The sequence below is a fragment of the Diplodia corticola genome, assembly GCF_001883845.1.
Source record: "Diplodia corticola strain CBS 112549 chromosome Unknown scaffold20, whole genome shotgun sequence".
Classification (NCBI taxonomy): Eukaryota; Fungi; Ascomycota; class Dothideomycetes; order Botryosphaeriales; family Botryosphaeriaceae; genus Diplodia; species Diplodia corticola.
In genome coordinates, this window is record NW_017971499.1 from 203,746 (window position 1) to 220,893 (window position 17,148).

Here is a 17,148-nt window from a genome sequence, read left to right on the forward strand (position 1 = left end):
GAGTCCGAAACATGCACGATCCGACGTGCCCAAGTCGGTCGCACGCCACCGTCATCTCACCCAGCCATGCCAATTGGAGGATTGGAGCTGAAAGCTGCATCCTGGGGCGATAGACAATATGGTGCTCGCGCTTTTACCAACGATTTAGGCCCGAAACTCCGCGTTGTGGAGCTGCTCAGCCACACACTGCTTGTCAACCTCAACTCTTCGGGTAGCGATTTTCATCTCATTGACAGCTCCGAGTGCTTTCGAAAGAGACAATTGCACGGCCGGAATGGTCTTCATCTCATACTAATTTCCAATCGACAAATCGTTTCTTACCCCAACGCGATATGTGCAGCCTTGGCGGATACGGCTTATCTCAAATGCGGCCTTCATCTTTATCGATATCCGATCGGGCTTCTCGACCTACTTGCTGGGTCTATACATGGTATCCGAATACATGTTACTACAGCGGTGGAGAGGTTGATTTCCTCTCTTTCTTTGCTTTTTCTTTTTCTTTTTTCCCTTCAGTCCCCCGAGATCCATAAGTCGACCTCTTCTTCCTTTTCCCGAACATGCCCAGGCTCACCAGGGAGTAGTAACGAAATCAGCCTGGTATCAATTCCACAGCGAACAACATCCATCGCCGTCGTCGCCTGGAGGCCTCGAATGCAAAATCATCGACAAAGAAAGATTTCAATCGACATGATTTGGCCGGACATGGACGCAATCTGGTGAGAAATCGCACACCATCTGCTCGTCGATCTGCCCACGCCACATCTGGCTTTGTGCCAACCTCAGCCTTGGTGGATACAGTTTCAGGCACACCGGGATATCCCATGTTCTATAAGGCCCTGCATTAACACGTCGGGGCGCAGAAGGAGCAAATCGGAATTGGTTCCGCGAGTGCACCCGGTAGACGTGGCATGGCAGAATTGAGCCAGTGGCTCTAAAAAAAAAACAATATGCATGGCGGCTGTCAGTGGGATCAGCAGTCCTTCTCGGCTAGCGGATCTGCCTGTACGCCATTGCTAGCCATGGACCAGTTCTCTCAGGGGCCAATAGGGGCGGCAGGGGAAGCAGGGTCGAGGCTCTAAATCAACAAAGAGCGGCTTCCGCTCCTACGTCGGTCAAGCCATAGCGCAAACCCTCGAAAGTTTACGACCTCGCGACAGTTCAATGTTCTTTGATGCGATTAGTGGTGTTCCATTGGCTTACGTCATCCAGGAGAAGGCGGTGACGCTCCTTACACGAACGGCCCCCTCCTTAAATCACACACTGCACAAGCAACCATCATCTCGTGCTGAGGACCATGAATTTTGATGCCTCGGACCTCCACTGGGAGAGACTTTACCAGGAAACCATTACCAAGTCCGGCTCTGTGAGCATGCCCGGCCCTTTGCGCCAGCCACGGCTTTGCTAACCTGCACTCCGAAGCGTCCGGGATGTGATGTTTGTTACCGGCTGAGCTGGGTGCTCAGGTGTCCTCGCGGGACGTCAGTGCACCTGAATCTCGGCGAGTTCACAACCGTCATCCAGCCATCCGCATGTCCCGCCCATGCTGCCCTCATCCGCCGAGACCGTTGGCCTGGCAAGGCGCAAATCCAGGATGTCCATGTCTGGAGGGGCCCGGAAGGCTCGAGCGCCCAGCTGGTCGGAATCAGCCCCCACGGCGACCAGATAGTCTCCGAATACCGGCTGGATCTACTCGAAGGCCGCGTGCAGGCCGCAGCAAGGAGCCCGGACCATGCTCCCGGGAAGAAGTACAGCATTGGCGACAAAGACTGGATTGACTCGGCATTGTTTCAGAGATGGATGAGGAGATGTCATCAAGAGCACGGTGATAGGTGCAATTTTATTGACTCCAAACTACCTTCCACCAGCCCTCGCTGGCTCGTTGACACACAGCGCCGATGTTTGGTCGAAGCCGAGCCGGGACAGCCTTACGTCGCGCTGAGCTACGTATGGGGCGCTGCTAATCAGTACAAGACGCTTCGGGAAGACCTCGAGCAGCTGCAACAGGAAGGCTACCTTGATGATGCCGGAGTTGCAATCCCTCGGACCATCCGAGATGCAATTGGGCTGGTGCCGCTGATAGGCGGGAGATACCTATGGGTCGACTCGCTCTGCATCCTGCAGGAAGACGGGGACGAGCTCTGGGACCAAATCCACGGCATGGCCTCCATATACGCAAATGCCACGGTAACCATCGTGGCGGCGCAGGGAGAAACTGCAGACTTTGGCCTGCGCGGAATCAAGGGCGTCTCGAAACCACGCAGCCTTTCGGATGAGGTGCACGCCCTCTGCGATGGCACCCAGATCTTGAGCTACGGAGACGGGTGGTTTTCCCAGCTCGTGCCGACAAAGTACGCCCATCGCGCGTGGACCTTCCAGGAATACCTCTTCTCCCGAAGAAAGATCATGTTCAAGGACGACTCGGTGTACTGGAAATGCGAAGCGGCCACCTGGGAAGAAGACATCGCGCAGATCCACTACCCGAGACTCGAGCTCGGCTTGGGATCGGCGTCGAGCATGGGCACGATGCTGCTGCCGCGCAAGCACAAGCTCCTGCAGCCAATACCCAGCCTGGCCGACTACGCCCGGCTGGTGTACGCGTTCAACACGAAGGAGCTCACGTATCCGGAAGACCTGCCCTACTCGTTCGCCGGCATGGCGACGATGCTGAGCCGCAGCTTCGCGGGCGGCATCATCTGCGGGCTGCCGGCCATGTTCTTCGACGTGGCGCTGCTCTGGGGGTCGCACGAGGCGTGCATGAAGCGGCGGGTGCCGCTGGCGGCGCAGGACGAGGCGGTCGACATCCTGCCGAGCTGGAGCTGGATGGGGTGGCAGGGGCGCATCGACGCCGAGGCGTGGCGCAGCGGCAACGACTGCCTGCTGCAGGCGCTGGGCGAGAGCCAGACGCACACGGTGCCGACGGTCGTGTGGTTCGTGCGCGAGAGCGTCGAGACGGACCTGATCAAGGTGGAGAGCACGTGGTGCAAGCACCGCACCGCCATCGAGGAGTACGGCGCCAAAGACACGGTGCCGCCGGGCTGGACGCGCCACCGCATCCCGCTGCGCGACCTCGTCCGCGGCGACTACGACCTGCTCAACCACCCGGACGGCCGCCCCTGGGCCTACCGCCACGCCTCGGCCCGCAAGCCCGACATCGACGAGTTCGCCCTGCACGACAACTACGCCTACCCCGTCCCGCTGGCCGATCATCAGGGCGCCGCCGGCCCCGCCGCCGCCCCCGCCGCCGCCGCCGCCGAGGAGCTGCAGCTCGTCGCCCCCAAGATCTTCACCCCGCTGCTGTCCGCCTGCACCGAGCGCACCTGGCTCTACCTCGGCCGCCGCGGGCCCGACCGCTCCGTCCAGGACGTCGAGACGCACGCCTGGCGCCGCATCCCCGGCCCTTTTTCCGTCGTCGACGCCGACGGCGAGTGGGTCGGCATCCTGCAGTCCAACTTCGAGGGCATCTGCGACATCGAGCCGCGGGGCCAGCGCATCGAGCTGGTGGCGCTGTCGAGGGGCTGGTGCTGGGAGGACGTCGAAGACGACGACGATGACGATGACAACGGCGGCGGCGATGGCGAAGGGGATGATGTCGTCGGCGGTGGGGGCAGCAGGAGCAGGAGCAACACGGGCATGAGCAGGAGCAGCAGCCGGGCGCGGATGCACGCCGCCAAGCGGAAGCCGATCGAGGAGTGGGACTACGAGAAGCGGCCGAGGAGCGGCGAGGAAAAGTACGAGTGGTACAACGTGCTGTGGATCGAGCGGCGGAAGGGGACGGCGTACCGGAAGAGCGTGGGGAGGGTGGAGCGGAGCGCGTGGGAGAGGCAGAGGAAGGACTCGACGTTTTTGAAGCTGGCATGATGTGATATAGTCTAGACGGCCGCCGTGCGGGGGGTGGATGATGCTCTGGGTCTGCAGGTTGCAGGGTGGATGAATGGATGGATGGTGTAAACGGCGCAATATGCAGGATATCAACTTGGACTTTATGAGATGTTTTCTTCTTCCTTCCCCTTTCCCTTTCCACCCTCGTAGATGCCGAGCGTTTGCAAAGTGTTGTGTTCGAACACGTCTCTTCGTGATGGTGGATGTCAAGGGGTGGGTCAACTGTGGCTTGCGACTAGGCTGCTTCGGGCTTTGTTGCCTGCGGGCTGCCTGGCATGGCCTAGGGAAGGATCCCGAGAAAGAGCAACTTATATAAACCAACCAACCAACCACACACACCCTTTTCCTCCTCCTCCTCCCTCACTCTCCCCCATCCCACCATGGACCGACTCCCCCCCGAAATCCTATCCCTGATCGTATCCTTCCTCGCCGACGATCCACCAGAAACCACATCCCCATCCCCATCCCCATCCCCATATTCCCCATCCAACCACTCCGCCCTCGCCCCCTACGCCCCCCTCTCCCGCCCCTGGCAAGCCGCCGTCGAGGCCGTCACCTTCCGCCGCCTGCGCGTGCAGAGCACCGAGCTCGCCGCCTTCGCCGCGCGCCTCGGCGGCAACAACAGTACAGACGCAGACGCGCGCCACGCGCACGCGCACCGCCACCGCCGCGCCGCCCTCGCCGAGCTCCGCTACGAAGTCCTCCTGCCTGGATACTCGACCGACCGCGCCGCCAAGTTCGAGCGGCGGCGGGAGCGCGAGGCGAATGCCGAGGTTTTTGGGGAGGCGGTGAGGGGGTTGTTTGGGGTGTTGGGGGGGTGGGAGAGGGAAGCGGAGGATCGGGATCGGGATCGGGAGGAGGGTCAGGAGAGGGATGGGGGGAGGGGGCGGGGAAGGGGTTGGAGTGGTGGTGCTGGTGGCAGAGGGATCGCGTTGCATCTGGGGGCGTATGCGGTGGCGGATGTGGAGAGGCCGAGGGCGTTGGACGGGTGGCGGGACCTCGGGGCGCGGCGGTACGGGAAGTCGGTGTTGAGGTTGCCGGGGGAGATGATGATGATGATGCTGGCGGGGGGTGGTGGTGACGGTGGTGTCGACGTGCCGGAGGTCCGGCGCATCGTCGCGTTTTGCACGCCTGGGGAGACTACTTGCACGAGGAAGTTGAGGGCGGCGTCGGTGGCTTGGATCGCGGCGCGGATGCCGAATCTGGAGAGGGTGGAGTGGGATTTGGATGACTGCGCGTTCGCGGAGGATGAGGTCAGGCATAGGTATCGGAAAGGTGGGTTCTTTCTTTCTTTCTTTCTTTTTCTTTTCTTTCGGCGGCAATGCAAATTTGTCGTGGAAAGATGGCGGAAGGGGGGAGAGAGAGAGGAGAGAATGAGAAAGACAGAGTCTGACACCACCACGCAGACTTCGCAGACGCCCTCTCGACAATCAGCAACAACCACCTAACATCATTCAACCTCCGCCTCCGCCTCGAAGACCCGCAGAACGACGCCTTCCGCATGCCCAGCGGCACCGACCCGGCCGCCGCCGCCGCCGACCCGGGCGTCGACGAGCTCAGCACCGCCCTCCACACCTTCCTCTCCACCGCCTCCAACCTCCTCTCCTTCAAACTCGCCCTGGCCCTCTCCCCCGCCATCTTCGGCCCCTCCCCCCACAACCAACCCCCCACCACCACCACCAACCCAAAATTCCCCCACCTCCACCACGCCTCCATCGCAACCGGCCGCACCACCCCCTCCGGCCACTGGCTCTACACCCGCGACCCCGACCCCGCCGCCGCCACCAACGCCGACGACGACGAACTAGCAGCGGCGGCGGCGGCGGACCCGCGCACGGCCTACAGCGACTACTCGTCCTCGGCCGACATGACGTCGTGGTCGTCGGACGTAAACGCCGGCCTCGTCGACCCGGACGACTCGGAGTGGGCCGAGACGTACCACGCGTGGCACGACGGCGTGGCGACGGGGCGGCGGCCGCGGCGGCGGTTCCGGTCGAGGGTGGACGCGGGGTTGTTGGAGGGGTTTTTGGGGCGCGCGGCGGGGGCCGTGATGGTTAGGACTGAGTATATGCCGCGGTTGAGGGGGTTGGTGGTGCAGGTGGGGGAGGAGGTGGAGGGTTGGGGTGGGCACGAGGGGGTGGAGAGGCAGGTTTATTGGGCGTGTTTTGATGATGGTGGTGGTGGCGGTGGCGGTGGCGGGAAGAGGAGGGTGGAGGTCGTCACGTTGCCCGGGGCTGGGAACGAGCATCCGGGGTGGAGGCCATCGGAGGGGTTGAGGGAGATGTGGGAGGAGTGGGTGGGCGAGGAGGGGAAGGTGGAGGTTTCTCTTTGCGAGGACAATTACTGAAGTGGGAGAAGAAGAAGAAGGCTTGGCTGCCTAAATTATTTGGAGGGGGATGGGGGTGTGTTACTTCCTCTTTTCTGGGCTTTATAATCGAATGGTCCGGATTCTTTTTACATGAGTTTGAGAGCCGTGTTTTTCTGATCCAGAGCTGGGACAGACTCATCTGATTTGCTCCGATATCAGCTTCAGAGCTCTTTCCCCATCTTCCCGATAACACCCCTGGATCACACGCCAAGTAACATATACCGATGAGAACCGGAAGGTTGCGCGTTTAGAGCCCCAGTCTTCGTTCTCCACTTAAATGAAGAGGAAGCTGAGGCAGTGATACAAAGAAACAGTCTCTTTCGTATCCTCTGTGGAATTAAAAAAAAATAGAATAAATGAATTAGAACGCCTCCCATTGCGATTTTACATCCCCTCAATCCATGATGGTAACGACATTAGTCCTCTTCAAATCGATCGGATCGTTGCATCATTTTTTTTCTTCCCTTCCCTGAAACCAAGAGTGCTCATAAAATCGGCAGCCGCGGCCCCACTTTCGGCCTGCGGAACCGAAAATCAACCATTCTTCTTCTTCTCCTTCTCCTTCTCCAGCCAACACTGTCCTGGTGTTTCAACGCCCTCCTCTTTTTTCTCCGCTCTCTCTCTCCATTTCACACCTCCGACTCCCTCACCCCACCCAACACCACCTTCCCACCACCCTTCTCCAAATCCTCCGCCTCCTCAACCCCCACCTTCTCCTCCTCCACCTCATCCATACTCCTCCTTGTCGTCGTCCTCGCCGCCCCCTCCTCCATCCTCCCCAGCACACCACCTCCCCTCCCCGCCGCCGCCGTCTTCTTCCCCTCCAACCTCGCCCTATCCCTCTCCATCTCCCCAATCAACCGACTCCTCTCCCTAATCCTCCCGCCATACCTATAAAACACAAACGGAATCGGCGCGATGCACAGCTCCAACACGCCCAGCAGCGTCCCCGCCCACTGCGGGCCCAACGCGGCATACAGCGCCGGCCCCGCGAGCGGCAGCGTCCCGCCGACGGCGGAGCGCAGCACGCTGTTGCCCGCGATGGCCGACGCCGCGAAGACGCCGTAGCAGCCGGCGAGGTAGCTGGTGGCGTAGATGAAGACGGCGCAGTTGCCCGCGCCGAAGGGCACGCCCGCGGCGACGGCGGCGAAGGCGCTCGTCGGCGGCCGGCACGTCCACGCGAACCACAGCTCGCCCAGGGGGATGAGCAGCGCGGCGACGCAGACGACGGCGACGGAGGCTTCCGGGGGGCGGGCGCCGGTGAGCGGGTCGGGCGGGTGCGCGTTGATGATGTAGCGGCGGAGGAGGGGCTCGGAGAAGATGGTGAGGAGGCCGCCGAGGCCGATGCCGACGTAGGCGAGGCCGGTGGCGCCGGGGGTCCAGCCGCGGAGGTCGGTGAAGATGATGGGGTAGGCGACGAAGCAGAGGTAGAGGATGGCGTAGACGATGGCGATGTAGAGGTTCCAGAATATGCTGGGGGTTGGTTGGCTGGTGAGAAGGGCGTGGTGTGGGGGAGAAGAGGGAGAGAGAGAGGGGGGGGAGGAAGGAGAGAGAGAGAGAGAATGCTGAAATGCGGCTTGGACTTACCAGATGGGCTCGGTCACGGCCATCACGAACGGCCGGGATAGGTTCGTCTTGAGCAGCGGCCAGAAGGCGGTCTTGTCGTCGTACCGGCACCACCACCGCGGGTTGCCCGTCTCCTCCCTCGTCCTGGCGGCGCGGTTGCGGAGGAGGGTTGGGGCGTATGTCTCCCTGACGAAGAGCATGAGGACTAAGCTTGCGCCGGAGCAGCACATGACGACCCAGTTGGTCCAGCGCCAACCGAGGTACTGGAACACGAAACCACCCATGACGGGCCCTTGCAGTCGAGAGTGTCAGTCTACATGGTGGATCTGACCATGGTGGTCGTGGCTGGCCTTACCTATCACGGGACCGTTCATGGGCCCAATGCTCCAGATGCTGAAGGCCAATGCGCGGTATTCATCCGAGACGATATCGCCAACCGTCCCAGGCGCATTGCTGATCATGGCCGAGCCAGCCAGGGCTCCGAAGAACCTCGTGAGCAAGACGGCTTCGAGGTTGCGGGCCAAGGCGCACGGGATGACGAGGATGGTGAACATGACCAGGCTGATGAGGTAGATGGGCCGGCGGCCGTACATTTCTGAAAGCGGGGCAAGGATGACGGAGCCAATGGCAAGGCCGAGGAGGTAGGTGGTGATTCCGAGGACGAGGAGCGTCTTGTTCGTGATGCCGAACGATTCCATCATACCTGGAATGCCGGCCGAGTATGAGGTGGAATACATTACGCTGCCACGGTCAGCTGGCCGAACGGAAAGGGCATGCTTTGGGACTGATGATGTGATACACGGTTCAACGAATACAGACGACATGCATACCGTGTGGTAGTCCTTGGCGACTAACAAGATAGCGAGGCGCATCACTTACACAGAAGTGGTAGAGAAAGACACGATGGCAATGATGCAGGATCGATACCATAGCGACCACTCTTTGGGATTCCCCTCGTCTCCATTTGGATCCCAGTCGACCTCGAAAGCCGGGTCAGAGGTCGCATTGGTTGCAATGGAAACGCCTGTTCTCATACGACTCAGGGCGCCTTCACTTTTGACGCTGGTTCTCGAGACGGTGGCCCTCAGGCCAAGGTCGCCGCCGATTTGGGTGATTTGCAAGGATTCGCGGCGGCGGGCAGAAGCGTCGTCGGACGAAACTGAGGAATCGGACGAGATTGACGAAGCGCGGTGTGGTATGTCCTCGGTGAGCTCCTTTTCCAGACCGGAGTCTGAAGCCAACGACTTTGAAGTTTCCCGTGCCATGACTGCTCCAGACGTGGGAAGCAACCAAGAAACGGGGTCGCAGAGTTTCGGGCCTGGGGCATGGAGGGGTTGCTGCGGGGCAGGGATTGGGGAGATTGGGGAGATTATAAATCGGGCCAAGTGATCGGTGAAGAAAGTGCACGCTACTGGGATGATGGAATGGGCGTTGGGCGGTGATAAGGATTCGGGTGCAGATGCTTAAGACCGTGGCGAAACAGCGAAAACAGCGAAGTGCGGGACGGGATCGTCATCAATCACTGGGGCTCGGCGGCATGGTGCGTGCAGGGGAGGCCTTTTGCAGGTACTAGGACGACTCGACGGACCCGGCCTGAGTAGTGGTGGCGTGGTCCAGAGACATATAGTGGAGGAACGAAGGAGAGTGGATGAATAGGGCATCTGGTGGGAGTCATGGAGCACGGTGAAGCATGCACGGGGAGGAAACGCCATTGCCAGCAAGGCGGATACCCAGGCCGTTTCCGTACTACACCCCCCTGCACCAGGCAGACAAAACATTTGGGGAGGGCGACGCGGCCTCAGTTGATGGAAAATGGGGTCAGGCGACTGGGTTGGTGGGCGCGGCTGATTTCCGCGCGGGAGTGAGGGAATATCAGGACCGGACCGGGGTCAAGATGGATGTGGCGTCGGCAGGATGGTCGCACTGCCGGGGAGGACTGCTGTGCGTGCGGGTGCACACGCGGGGCCAGAACAACGGCGGTCGCGGGCGAGGTCGGCGTCCGGGGGCGGCGTGCATCGCGCTGCGAATCCGGGGCGCGAGATGCAGACGCCGCCTTCCTGTGGAGAGGCGAGGGAGGGCAGGCGTGCAGGCTCCCGCATGCGTGCCGCTTAGCCGGTGGTGGTGGAGGTGCAGGGTGGGCTGGGCAGTGAGCTTAGCCCGGCTTTGGCTGCGATACCGGCCCGCACCCCGGCCACCTCTTTATCAATTGCGAGACACTCCCCTCCAGAGCCGCATCTTAATCCGAGCCTCCACCTCAACAACTACTGCTGCAACGCTCTGCCTCAGTGGCCACCCAGCACACCACCCCGCAGCTCCCCAACTCCTTTCGTCCGGCGCGCCAACTACCAGGCGCACCAACTACCATGCGCACCTTCCCAGCATGCGGTGAACACGCTGTACTCCGGTCTCTTGCCGTCTCGACTGCTCGACTGCTCCACCCTGCCCAGCATTCCCCCGCTTACCGTTCCTGGAAATATTATCAGACTGATCCGCAACCCATGTCTGACGCCCGCCCTCCCGGCCAACACCCTCCTGGGTCCTGACTCTCTCTCTCTCTCTTGGCGCTAGCCGGTTTAGGCAGTTGGTCACGAGAGGGCTACGTTTCATGCCAACATCCTGAGCGGGATACCGGCCGCACTGTCTCAAAAAAAGAAATACTCATGCATCATTGTCCTTTACCAAGAAGGGAAAAAAAGACTAAAACGGTATACAAAAAAGGTGGGCTACCCATATCCTTACACCCTCAGCTTTTCCAACAAGAATTCTCCCTTAAAAAAAAAACCACTCTCTCTAAACCCTCCCGCACCTCTCCCCTCAGTGCTTGAACTGATCCTCCGTCACGCCCTTGCCCATGGCAGCCGTCGAGCTCACGCCGCCGCTCACCATCTTCAGCATGTTGTCGACGTAGTTGGCGCCGCTCCACTTCTGGTGCGTGACGACGTCGACCTTGTTCTCCATCTCGGGCTCCTGGATCATCTCGCCGTACGCGGCCATGCCCTTCTTGGCAAAGGCCTTGCTGAACGTGTCGGCGATCAGCGCCGTCTGGTGCAGCCCCGCGAGCGTGATGAACTGCCAGCAGTAGCCCAGCGCCGCCAGCCGCTTGATGTACGTCTCCTGCTCGTCGCGCGGCATCGCCGCCTTCCAGTTGAACGAGGGCGAGAGGTTGTACGCGAGCCTGTCGGGCGGTCTTTGCGTCAGCAGTCTGTGTCTGTCTGGGAAGCGAGGAAGAACGAACGAAAGAACGAAAGAAAAGAGACTCACTTCTGCTCCGGCCACACGGCGTGCACGCCGTCGGCAAACTCCTTGGCCTGCTTGTAATCCGGCAGCTTGCTCTCCATCCAGATGAGGTCGGCGTACGGCGCGTACGCCACGGCGCGGTTGACGGCGCACTGGGTGCCGCCCTGGTAGCGGTAGTAGCCCTCGCGCGTGCGGGCCGCGTCCCAGTCGAAGAAGATGTCGACGCCGGTGATGCCCTTTGCGATGGCGCGCTGCTCGACGATGCTCTTGCCCTTGCTCTGCCGCGCGAAGGCGTCGACCAGCTCCTGCTTGTTGACGTGCACGCCCGCCTTGATGGTGTCGGCGACGGCCTCGTGGAACAGCTTCAGCCCGGCCTGGGCCGTCCACTGGTCCTCGATGGCCTGCAGCTGCTCGCCCGTCTTGCCCGCCTCCTCGGCCGCCCGCATCAGGTCGCCCAGCGGCTGCAGCGCCGCGTTGGTGCACCCGAGGATGAAGCCGTGGTCGCGCGGGTCGATGGTCGACGTGATGAGCGTCGCCGCTTCCGAGTCGGTGCGCGCGATGGCGAGGAGGTCCGAGCCTGCGGAGCGCCTTGCGTGTGAGTTTTTTTTGGCGTGCTCTCAATCATTCTCCAATATCTGACTCACCCATGATGTCTGCCTGCGCGCGGATGGCGACGAGGCGGTTGATGTGCTCGCTGATGGGCACGAGCACCTTGCCGGCCATGTGGCCGCACTTCTTGGTGCCGGGCGCCTGGTCCTCGATGTGGATGCCGGCGGCGCCCTTTTCGACGAACATCTTGGTCAGCTTCATGATGGCCGTCAGGCCGCCGTGGCCCGTGTCGGCGTCGGCGATGATGGGGCGCAGGTAGTCGACGTTGGCCAATTGGCCGCGCTTGTCCTTGGGCGTCGAGAGGCGCTCCTCGCGCTGTTTCCGGTCGTGGAAGAGCTGGGCGAACCAGAGGTGCTGGACCTTGTTGGGGACCGTGGTCTGGCGAGCGTCGCGGTCAGTCGACTACTACTACTAACTTGCAGCTGCTGACGTACCATGGGGTAGTCGGCAAGATCGGGGCCGGGCTCGTCCGACGACGAGGCGGTCGACGAGCATTGCCAGCCCGAGACGTAGACGGTGTCGATGTACTTGGCCATCTGCGAGACCATGACGGGGTCCAAGCAGCCGTAGGTGAAGCTAGCATCCTTGTTCTGTGGCGCGGCGGGTGGTCAGTCACGGCGGCACTTTTTTAGTGGGGCTTCCGTCAGAGCATGTGAAAATGGCATTCTTCCCGCGTACCTTGTACCTGCCCTCGACGGTCCTCCACAGCTTCTTGGACTGTTCGTTGCTGGGGTACTGGATCTTGAGGTTGCCGCGCTTGGTGGCAATCTGCTCGGCGGTGAAGGGGCGCCTGGTGTACCTCCACCGCGAGTCGGACCACCACTGCTGGATGGCCTGGACCTCCTGCTGGAAAGCCTGCTCCTCGGCGTCGATGGAGGGCATCTGGGGCAGCATGGTGCCGGTAGCCATGGTGGATCAGGCGTCAAGTCGTTGATTGATTTAGTGATGGAGACGAAAGGGCACGGGCGAGGGCGGAGAGAGGTGTTTTGGAGGGGAGGACAGCGGCACACGACAGGTATGACTTCACGGCAAGAAGACGGCGGGGGCTAGGGTGGCATATAAACGTCTTGGAGGCGTTGCGCAGCGCAGAGCAGGCCGAGCCATGGTCTGGTTCGGGTAGGGTCGGGTGAGAGGACTGGCAGCGCAGTGAACCATTAGACCGAGGCGAATTCTGGGGGAAGGCGCCTGATGGAGCAATGCGTAGTGCTTGGGGCGAAACAAGCGCCTTTGGCCCGAGGCCTGGGCGGCGGCGGCTGCGGGCTGCGATCCCTGCCAGGCATGTGGAGGGGTGTGCGGTCTGGGGGAACGGGGGAGAGAGCATGACGTTGCGCAGCCTCCGCCGCTCCAGACATGTGAAAGCAGAAGGGCGCCGCAGCCTCTCTTCTAAAAGGCGCGCTGCCCGCCCAAGCTCTGCGTCCGAGACCTGCCCACCGTGGATGCTGTCCTGCCTCCCGCACCCCCCTCCCCCCCCCTTTGCGGCAGCCACGTGTCGCAGCTGGTCGCGGCGCTGGGCTCATCAGGTTCGTGGGGTTTGCTCGCAGGTGGCAGCGCTCCAGCGGAAACTAACACACCTCGGCTATCCGGATCCCCGTCGATGCGCTAAGCCGACTGCGGCCCCCCGTCCCCCAACTGTCAACCGAGCAACCCTGATTTGACTCATGTCTGATCTCCGTTGATGCTTGCGTGCTGCCTGCGACATGATGTTGTTGCAGAGAAGACTCGCGGGCCATGTGCCTGCAGCATGCCGTCAGCCAGCCTCCAGACGCCCCCACCGAGATGCAGCCCGCTTCCCAATTGCGCACCTTTCCCAGCACTGCGGGCACGATAGATTGAGACAACATGCACGTGTATGTATGCCGACTATTACGGGAAGACGATGCGCCTGACGCATCTCACCTTAAAACTAACAACAGTCTATCGAATTTCACGAACAGTATTACAATGGTTCCGTCTCTCCTTCTATAAATCGTTATAATCAAAGAATTTCATCGGCAGAAGCGAATGAAACCGGGGTATCTTCTCTTTCCCACCCGACCATGTCCAATTTCCAGACCCCGCCCCGTTGCCAAAAGATCCCCCACTCTAATTCCAGAGCCTCATCCGGCAAACCCCACAGCCCCAAACTCCCGCAGATGCAGGGGTAAAAATAGAAAGAAGAAATAGAAAGAAAAAAGGAAGAAAAAGGAATAAACCAAACCAAACCAAACCCAACATCCCCACCACTCTCCCAGGAAGCAATATCCCTAGTCCCCTCTTCTCGCAACAACCCTCACCCACCCACCTACCCAACCCGCACCAACCCCTCGACCTCCCCCCTCCACTCCCCCGCCCCCGCCCTCTTCTCCACACTCTTGACCAACCCCCTCCTCAACCACCTCTCCCAATCCCACGCCTCACCACCACCATCACCACCACCATCACCCCCCCTATCATCCCCCCCATCCCTCCTCCTGCTGGTAACCCACATCCCCCCCACCGCCCCCTTCACCCGCCCGAACCGTCCCCTTGGCACCTCGCGCGCGAACCCCACCGCGTCCCCGCACTTGACCATCTCGCGCTTGCGGAACGGGTTGCCCGCCGCGAGCGCCTCGAACGGGCTCTCGCCGAGGACGACGCAGACGAGCGAGACGCCGAGCGCGTAGACGTCCGACGCGGGCGACGGCGACGATAGTAGTGCCGGCCGGGAGCAGAGCTCGGGCGCGAGGAAGTCCCATGTGCCGCCGGCGAGGTGGGCGGGCGGGGCGGTTGCGGGGGCGGTTGCGGAGGGGGTTGCGGTCGAAGAAGAAGGAGAAGGCGAAAGTGGCGGCGATGATGAGGAGGAGGATGGTGGTGCGGAATCAAAGGGCGACGACGGAAAAGGCCGGATGGGGATGGCGGCGCTGAAGTCGGTGTACAGCGGCTCGAAGTCCATGATCGAGACGACCTCGTCATCGTCATCGTCATCGTCGACTTCATCTCCGTTCTCTTTCCCAACACCACCATTCCCCTCGTTCCAGCTGCTGTCACGACGACGCCGGCAGCGCACCAGCATCGACGGCCGCCCCAACGACGCCGCCGCATCCGCACCCGCACCCGCACCCGCCCTCTCCGCCTGGAACGGCACCAACCGCCGCCTGATCATCGCCTCCGCCGTGCCCTCCCCCCTCGGCCGCAGCAAAATGTTCGACGGCTTCACGTCCGCGTGCACCACGCCCGCCTCCTCGTGCAGCCACTGCAAGCCCGCCAGCAGCCGCGTCGCCAGCCGCGGCAACAGCTCGGCGACGAGCCTCGCCCGCGCCGCCTCTCCCTTTGCATCATTGACGACAACAACGCCGCGGCCGCCGCTGATACTACCGCTGCTGCTGAAAGACGACGACGGCCGCAGCGACGCCAGGTCCTGCAGGTCCCCGCGGATGAGGTCGTCGAGCGTCAGGGGCAGCGCTTGCATCAGGAGGCTGCCGCTGCGGGGGTCGAGGCCGAGGAAGGGGACCATGAAGTCCGTGGGGGCCGCCGGGCGTGTTTCGGATCGATCTTTGATGTCGCTGCTGCCGCCGCCGCTGCTGCTGCTGCGGCTGTTTCTGTTGGCCGACGCGGCGACGATGTGCGTGAGCATGCGCGCCTCGGAGCGGATGACGCTGAAGGCGGCGCGGGCGGCGGGTGCTTTGATGGCCCAGATCGCCGGGGGTGGAGGGGCGGCAGTGGTGGTAGGAGTGGTAGTAGTAGTGTTGGTAGATGGGGGAGGAGGAGGAGAGGATGAAGAAGACGGGCGGTTGTTGCCGGTGGTGGTGGGTTCGGTGGCGGCGGTGCTGCTGGAGAATTGCGTCATGTATGAATCCGTCGACGAGACCGAGTTCGATTGGCCGCGCCGCCGGATGGGCGTCGGCGGAGGGGTCCATGGTGGTGCGGCCGCCGGTGTTTCTTTCGATGCCATGTATTGCTGTGCGTTGCTTGTCGGTGACTGTCTTCCGGCCGTGTTCGGGGTCGCCAGGTAGACGGAGCTCCAGAGCCCGGTGCCGATGGGTGCCTCGTGCATGATGGTGTAGGGGGTCGAGTTCTCCCACACTCCGTCTGGGGAGGTGTAGAGATATGATGAGGGAGGGGCCATGGCGGGGGTGGACGCGGCGGGGAGGATGGTGTTGGCAATGGTCATGGAGGTATTTATGGTGGGTGACAGGGCGGGTAAACTATGTTTGTGACCGCGGGCGCAGGATGCGGTGTGGTCGCTCCGGATTGGCAGAGTGGTGAAGCGGGGGCTTGTGGGTGTGGCCGGCGGAGTCACGGTGGAGTCGCCGTGACCACTGGAGAGCGCCATTTTCGGTGGAGGCGAAGATCCGTAGGTGCTCAAAAGCAGGTTTGATGGATCTTGAGCACGGCGGTCCCGGGTGACAGCAGTGGGTAGCAATGCAGCGGGTTGTTCGCGCAGGGGACTCGCAGAAGGCGAGTCTCTCACAGGATCAGTAGGTGGGAGGAGTTGCAAGCGGCTAGGTCCATGATGGTACATGTGTGTGCGTCCAGAGGCGACTGTTCCAGGACCAGGTGACGGTGTGACGGGCCCGGCGAGTTGTTGAGGCGGGCTGCGCGGGAAGGTCTTGGGTAAATGCACCCTTTGCAGCGGGTGGAATGCGAGCAGAGCAGCGCGCCAGAAGCCAGATCTGCCCTGTCACTCTGGTCGAGAAAATTTTCAGAGGGTCGCGCCAAAATGCCGGCGAAATGTGCAGATTGCCGACGTTGGAGCTGGGCTTCTACGCGGCTATCACAGCGGCGTGCTGCGGTGGTCGTGCAGCTAGACTATATAGCGGCGGCCGCCATGACGGAAGGACGCAGTAGCAGCAGCGGATCACACGTCAGACGACATTCAACGCAGCCGGACGGCCAGACCTGACGAGCACCAGCGCGGCGCGGCGAGGGAGAGGGCGGGAAAGAATAGGTAGGGCTTGGAGCCTGCTCGCGGAAATTTTGGGGCGAGATACGCCAGATAAACGGGCTCGTCGGCAGCGCCCCTTCCTATCTCTGGTATCGCCTCGACTCCAGACTCGACCAGAAGAAGGATCAAAAAGGCAGATGCAGATCCGCGGCCGCGCACGCCCAGCCCAGCCCTGGCACCTGGCTCCACGCCCGCTCTGCTGCCCGCCAGTCGCCGACCGCGTGCCCGCCGCCATTGGCTTAAATCGCTCCGTCCGACCCCTTCCTGCTACACGCAACCACGTCGTCGTCTCACCACTTGCTTGCGGCCGCCGCCTTCCCCGCACCGCGTGCATCGACGATGCCCCCCGATGGCGAGGGCGAGAGTCAGCGCTCCGCCGCGGTCCCCGGCATCGCCAGCCCTCTCCCGACCGAGTCGCGGAGATTTGAGGAAAAAAGCCTTTAATGACGTCTATCGTGACTTGCTTGGCACGCGGTGCCCCCCATTTCGGCAAGTCGCTATTTGACAGGTCCACAGATGGTCGTCTTGCCAGCCGCATCGAGCTGTGATTGGCATGGGCCAGCGGGCGGACCTGCGCCGCCGCAAA

The 17,148-nt window shown here is 61.9% G+C and overlaps 5 protein-coding genes across 5 annotated transcripts; 2 read left to right on the forward strand and 3 right to left on the reverse strand.

Moving 5' to 3' along the window:
• Positions 1-1,294: 1,294 nt before the first annotated feature.
• On the forward strand, positions 1,295-3,858 carry BKCO1_2000072 (heterokaryon incompatibility protein; the record flags this gene model as incomplete). Its single annotated transcript, XM_020272255.1, has 2 exons — positions 1,295-1,363; positions 1,420-3,858. 2 exons carry the CDS (start codon positions 1,295-1,297, stop codon positions 3,856-3,858), a joined length of 2,508 nt encoding a protein of 835 aa, XP_020131060.1.
• Positions 3,859-4,259: 401 nt separating this feature from the next.
• BKCO1_2000073 (f-box domain cyclin-like) lies at positions 4,260-6,226 on the forward strand (the record flags this gene model as incomplete). Its single annotated transcript, XM_020272256.1, has 2 exons — positions 4,260-5,154; positions 5,286-6,226. The coding sequence occupies 2 exons, from the start codon at positions 4,260-4,262 to the stop codon at positions 6,224-6,226; spliced, it is 1,836 nt and encodes a 611-aa protein (XP_020131061.1).
• A 650-nt stretch (positions 6,227-6,876) lies between these two features.
• BKCO1_2000074 (mfs multidrug transporter) lies at positions 6,877-9,078 on the reverse strand (the record flags this gene model as incomplete). The annotated part of the gene is made up of 4 exons (XM_020272257.1): positions 6,877-7,720; positions 7,835-8,105; positions 8,169-8,554; positions 8,693-9,078. The coding sequence occupies 4 exons, from the start codon at positions 9,076-9,078 to the stop codon at positions 6,877-6,879; spliced, it is 1,887 nt and encodes a 628-aa protein (XP_020131054.1).
• A 1,549-nt stretch (positions 9,079-10,627) lies between these two features.
• Positions 10,628-12,568, reverse strand: BKCO1_2000075 (isocitrate lyase; the record flags this gene model as incomplete). Its single annotated transcript, XM_020272258.1, has 5 exons — positions 10,628-10,988; positions 11,075-11,627; positions 11,695-12,037; positions 12,094-12,249; positions 12,338-12,568. 5 exons carry the CDS (start codon positions 12,566-12,568, stop codon positions 10,628-10,630), a joined length of 1,644 nt encoding a protein of 547 aa, XP_020131055.1.
• Positions 12,569-13,940: 1,372 nt separating this feature from the next.
• Positions 13,941-16,139, reverse strand: BKCO1_2000076 (protein kinase domain-containing protein; the record flags this gene model as incomplete). Its single annotated transcript, XM_020272259.1, has 1 exon — positions 13,941-16,139. One exon carries the CDS (start codon positions 16,137-16,139, stop codon positions 13,941-13,943), a length of 2,199 nt encoding a protein of 732 aa, XP_020131056.1.
• Positions 16,140-17,148: the final 1,009 nt, after the last annotated feature.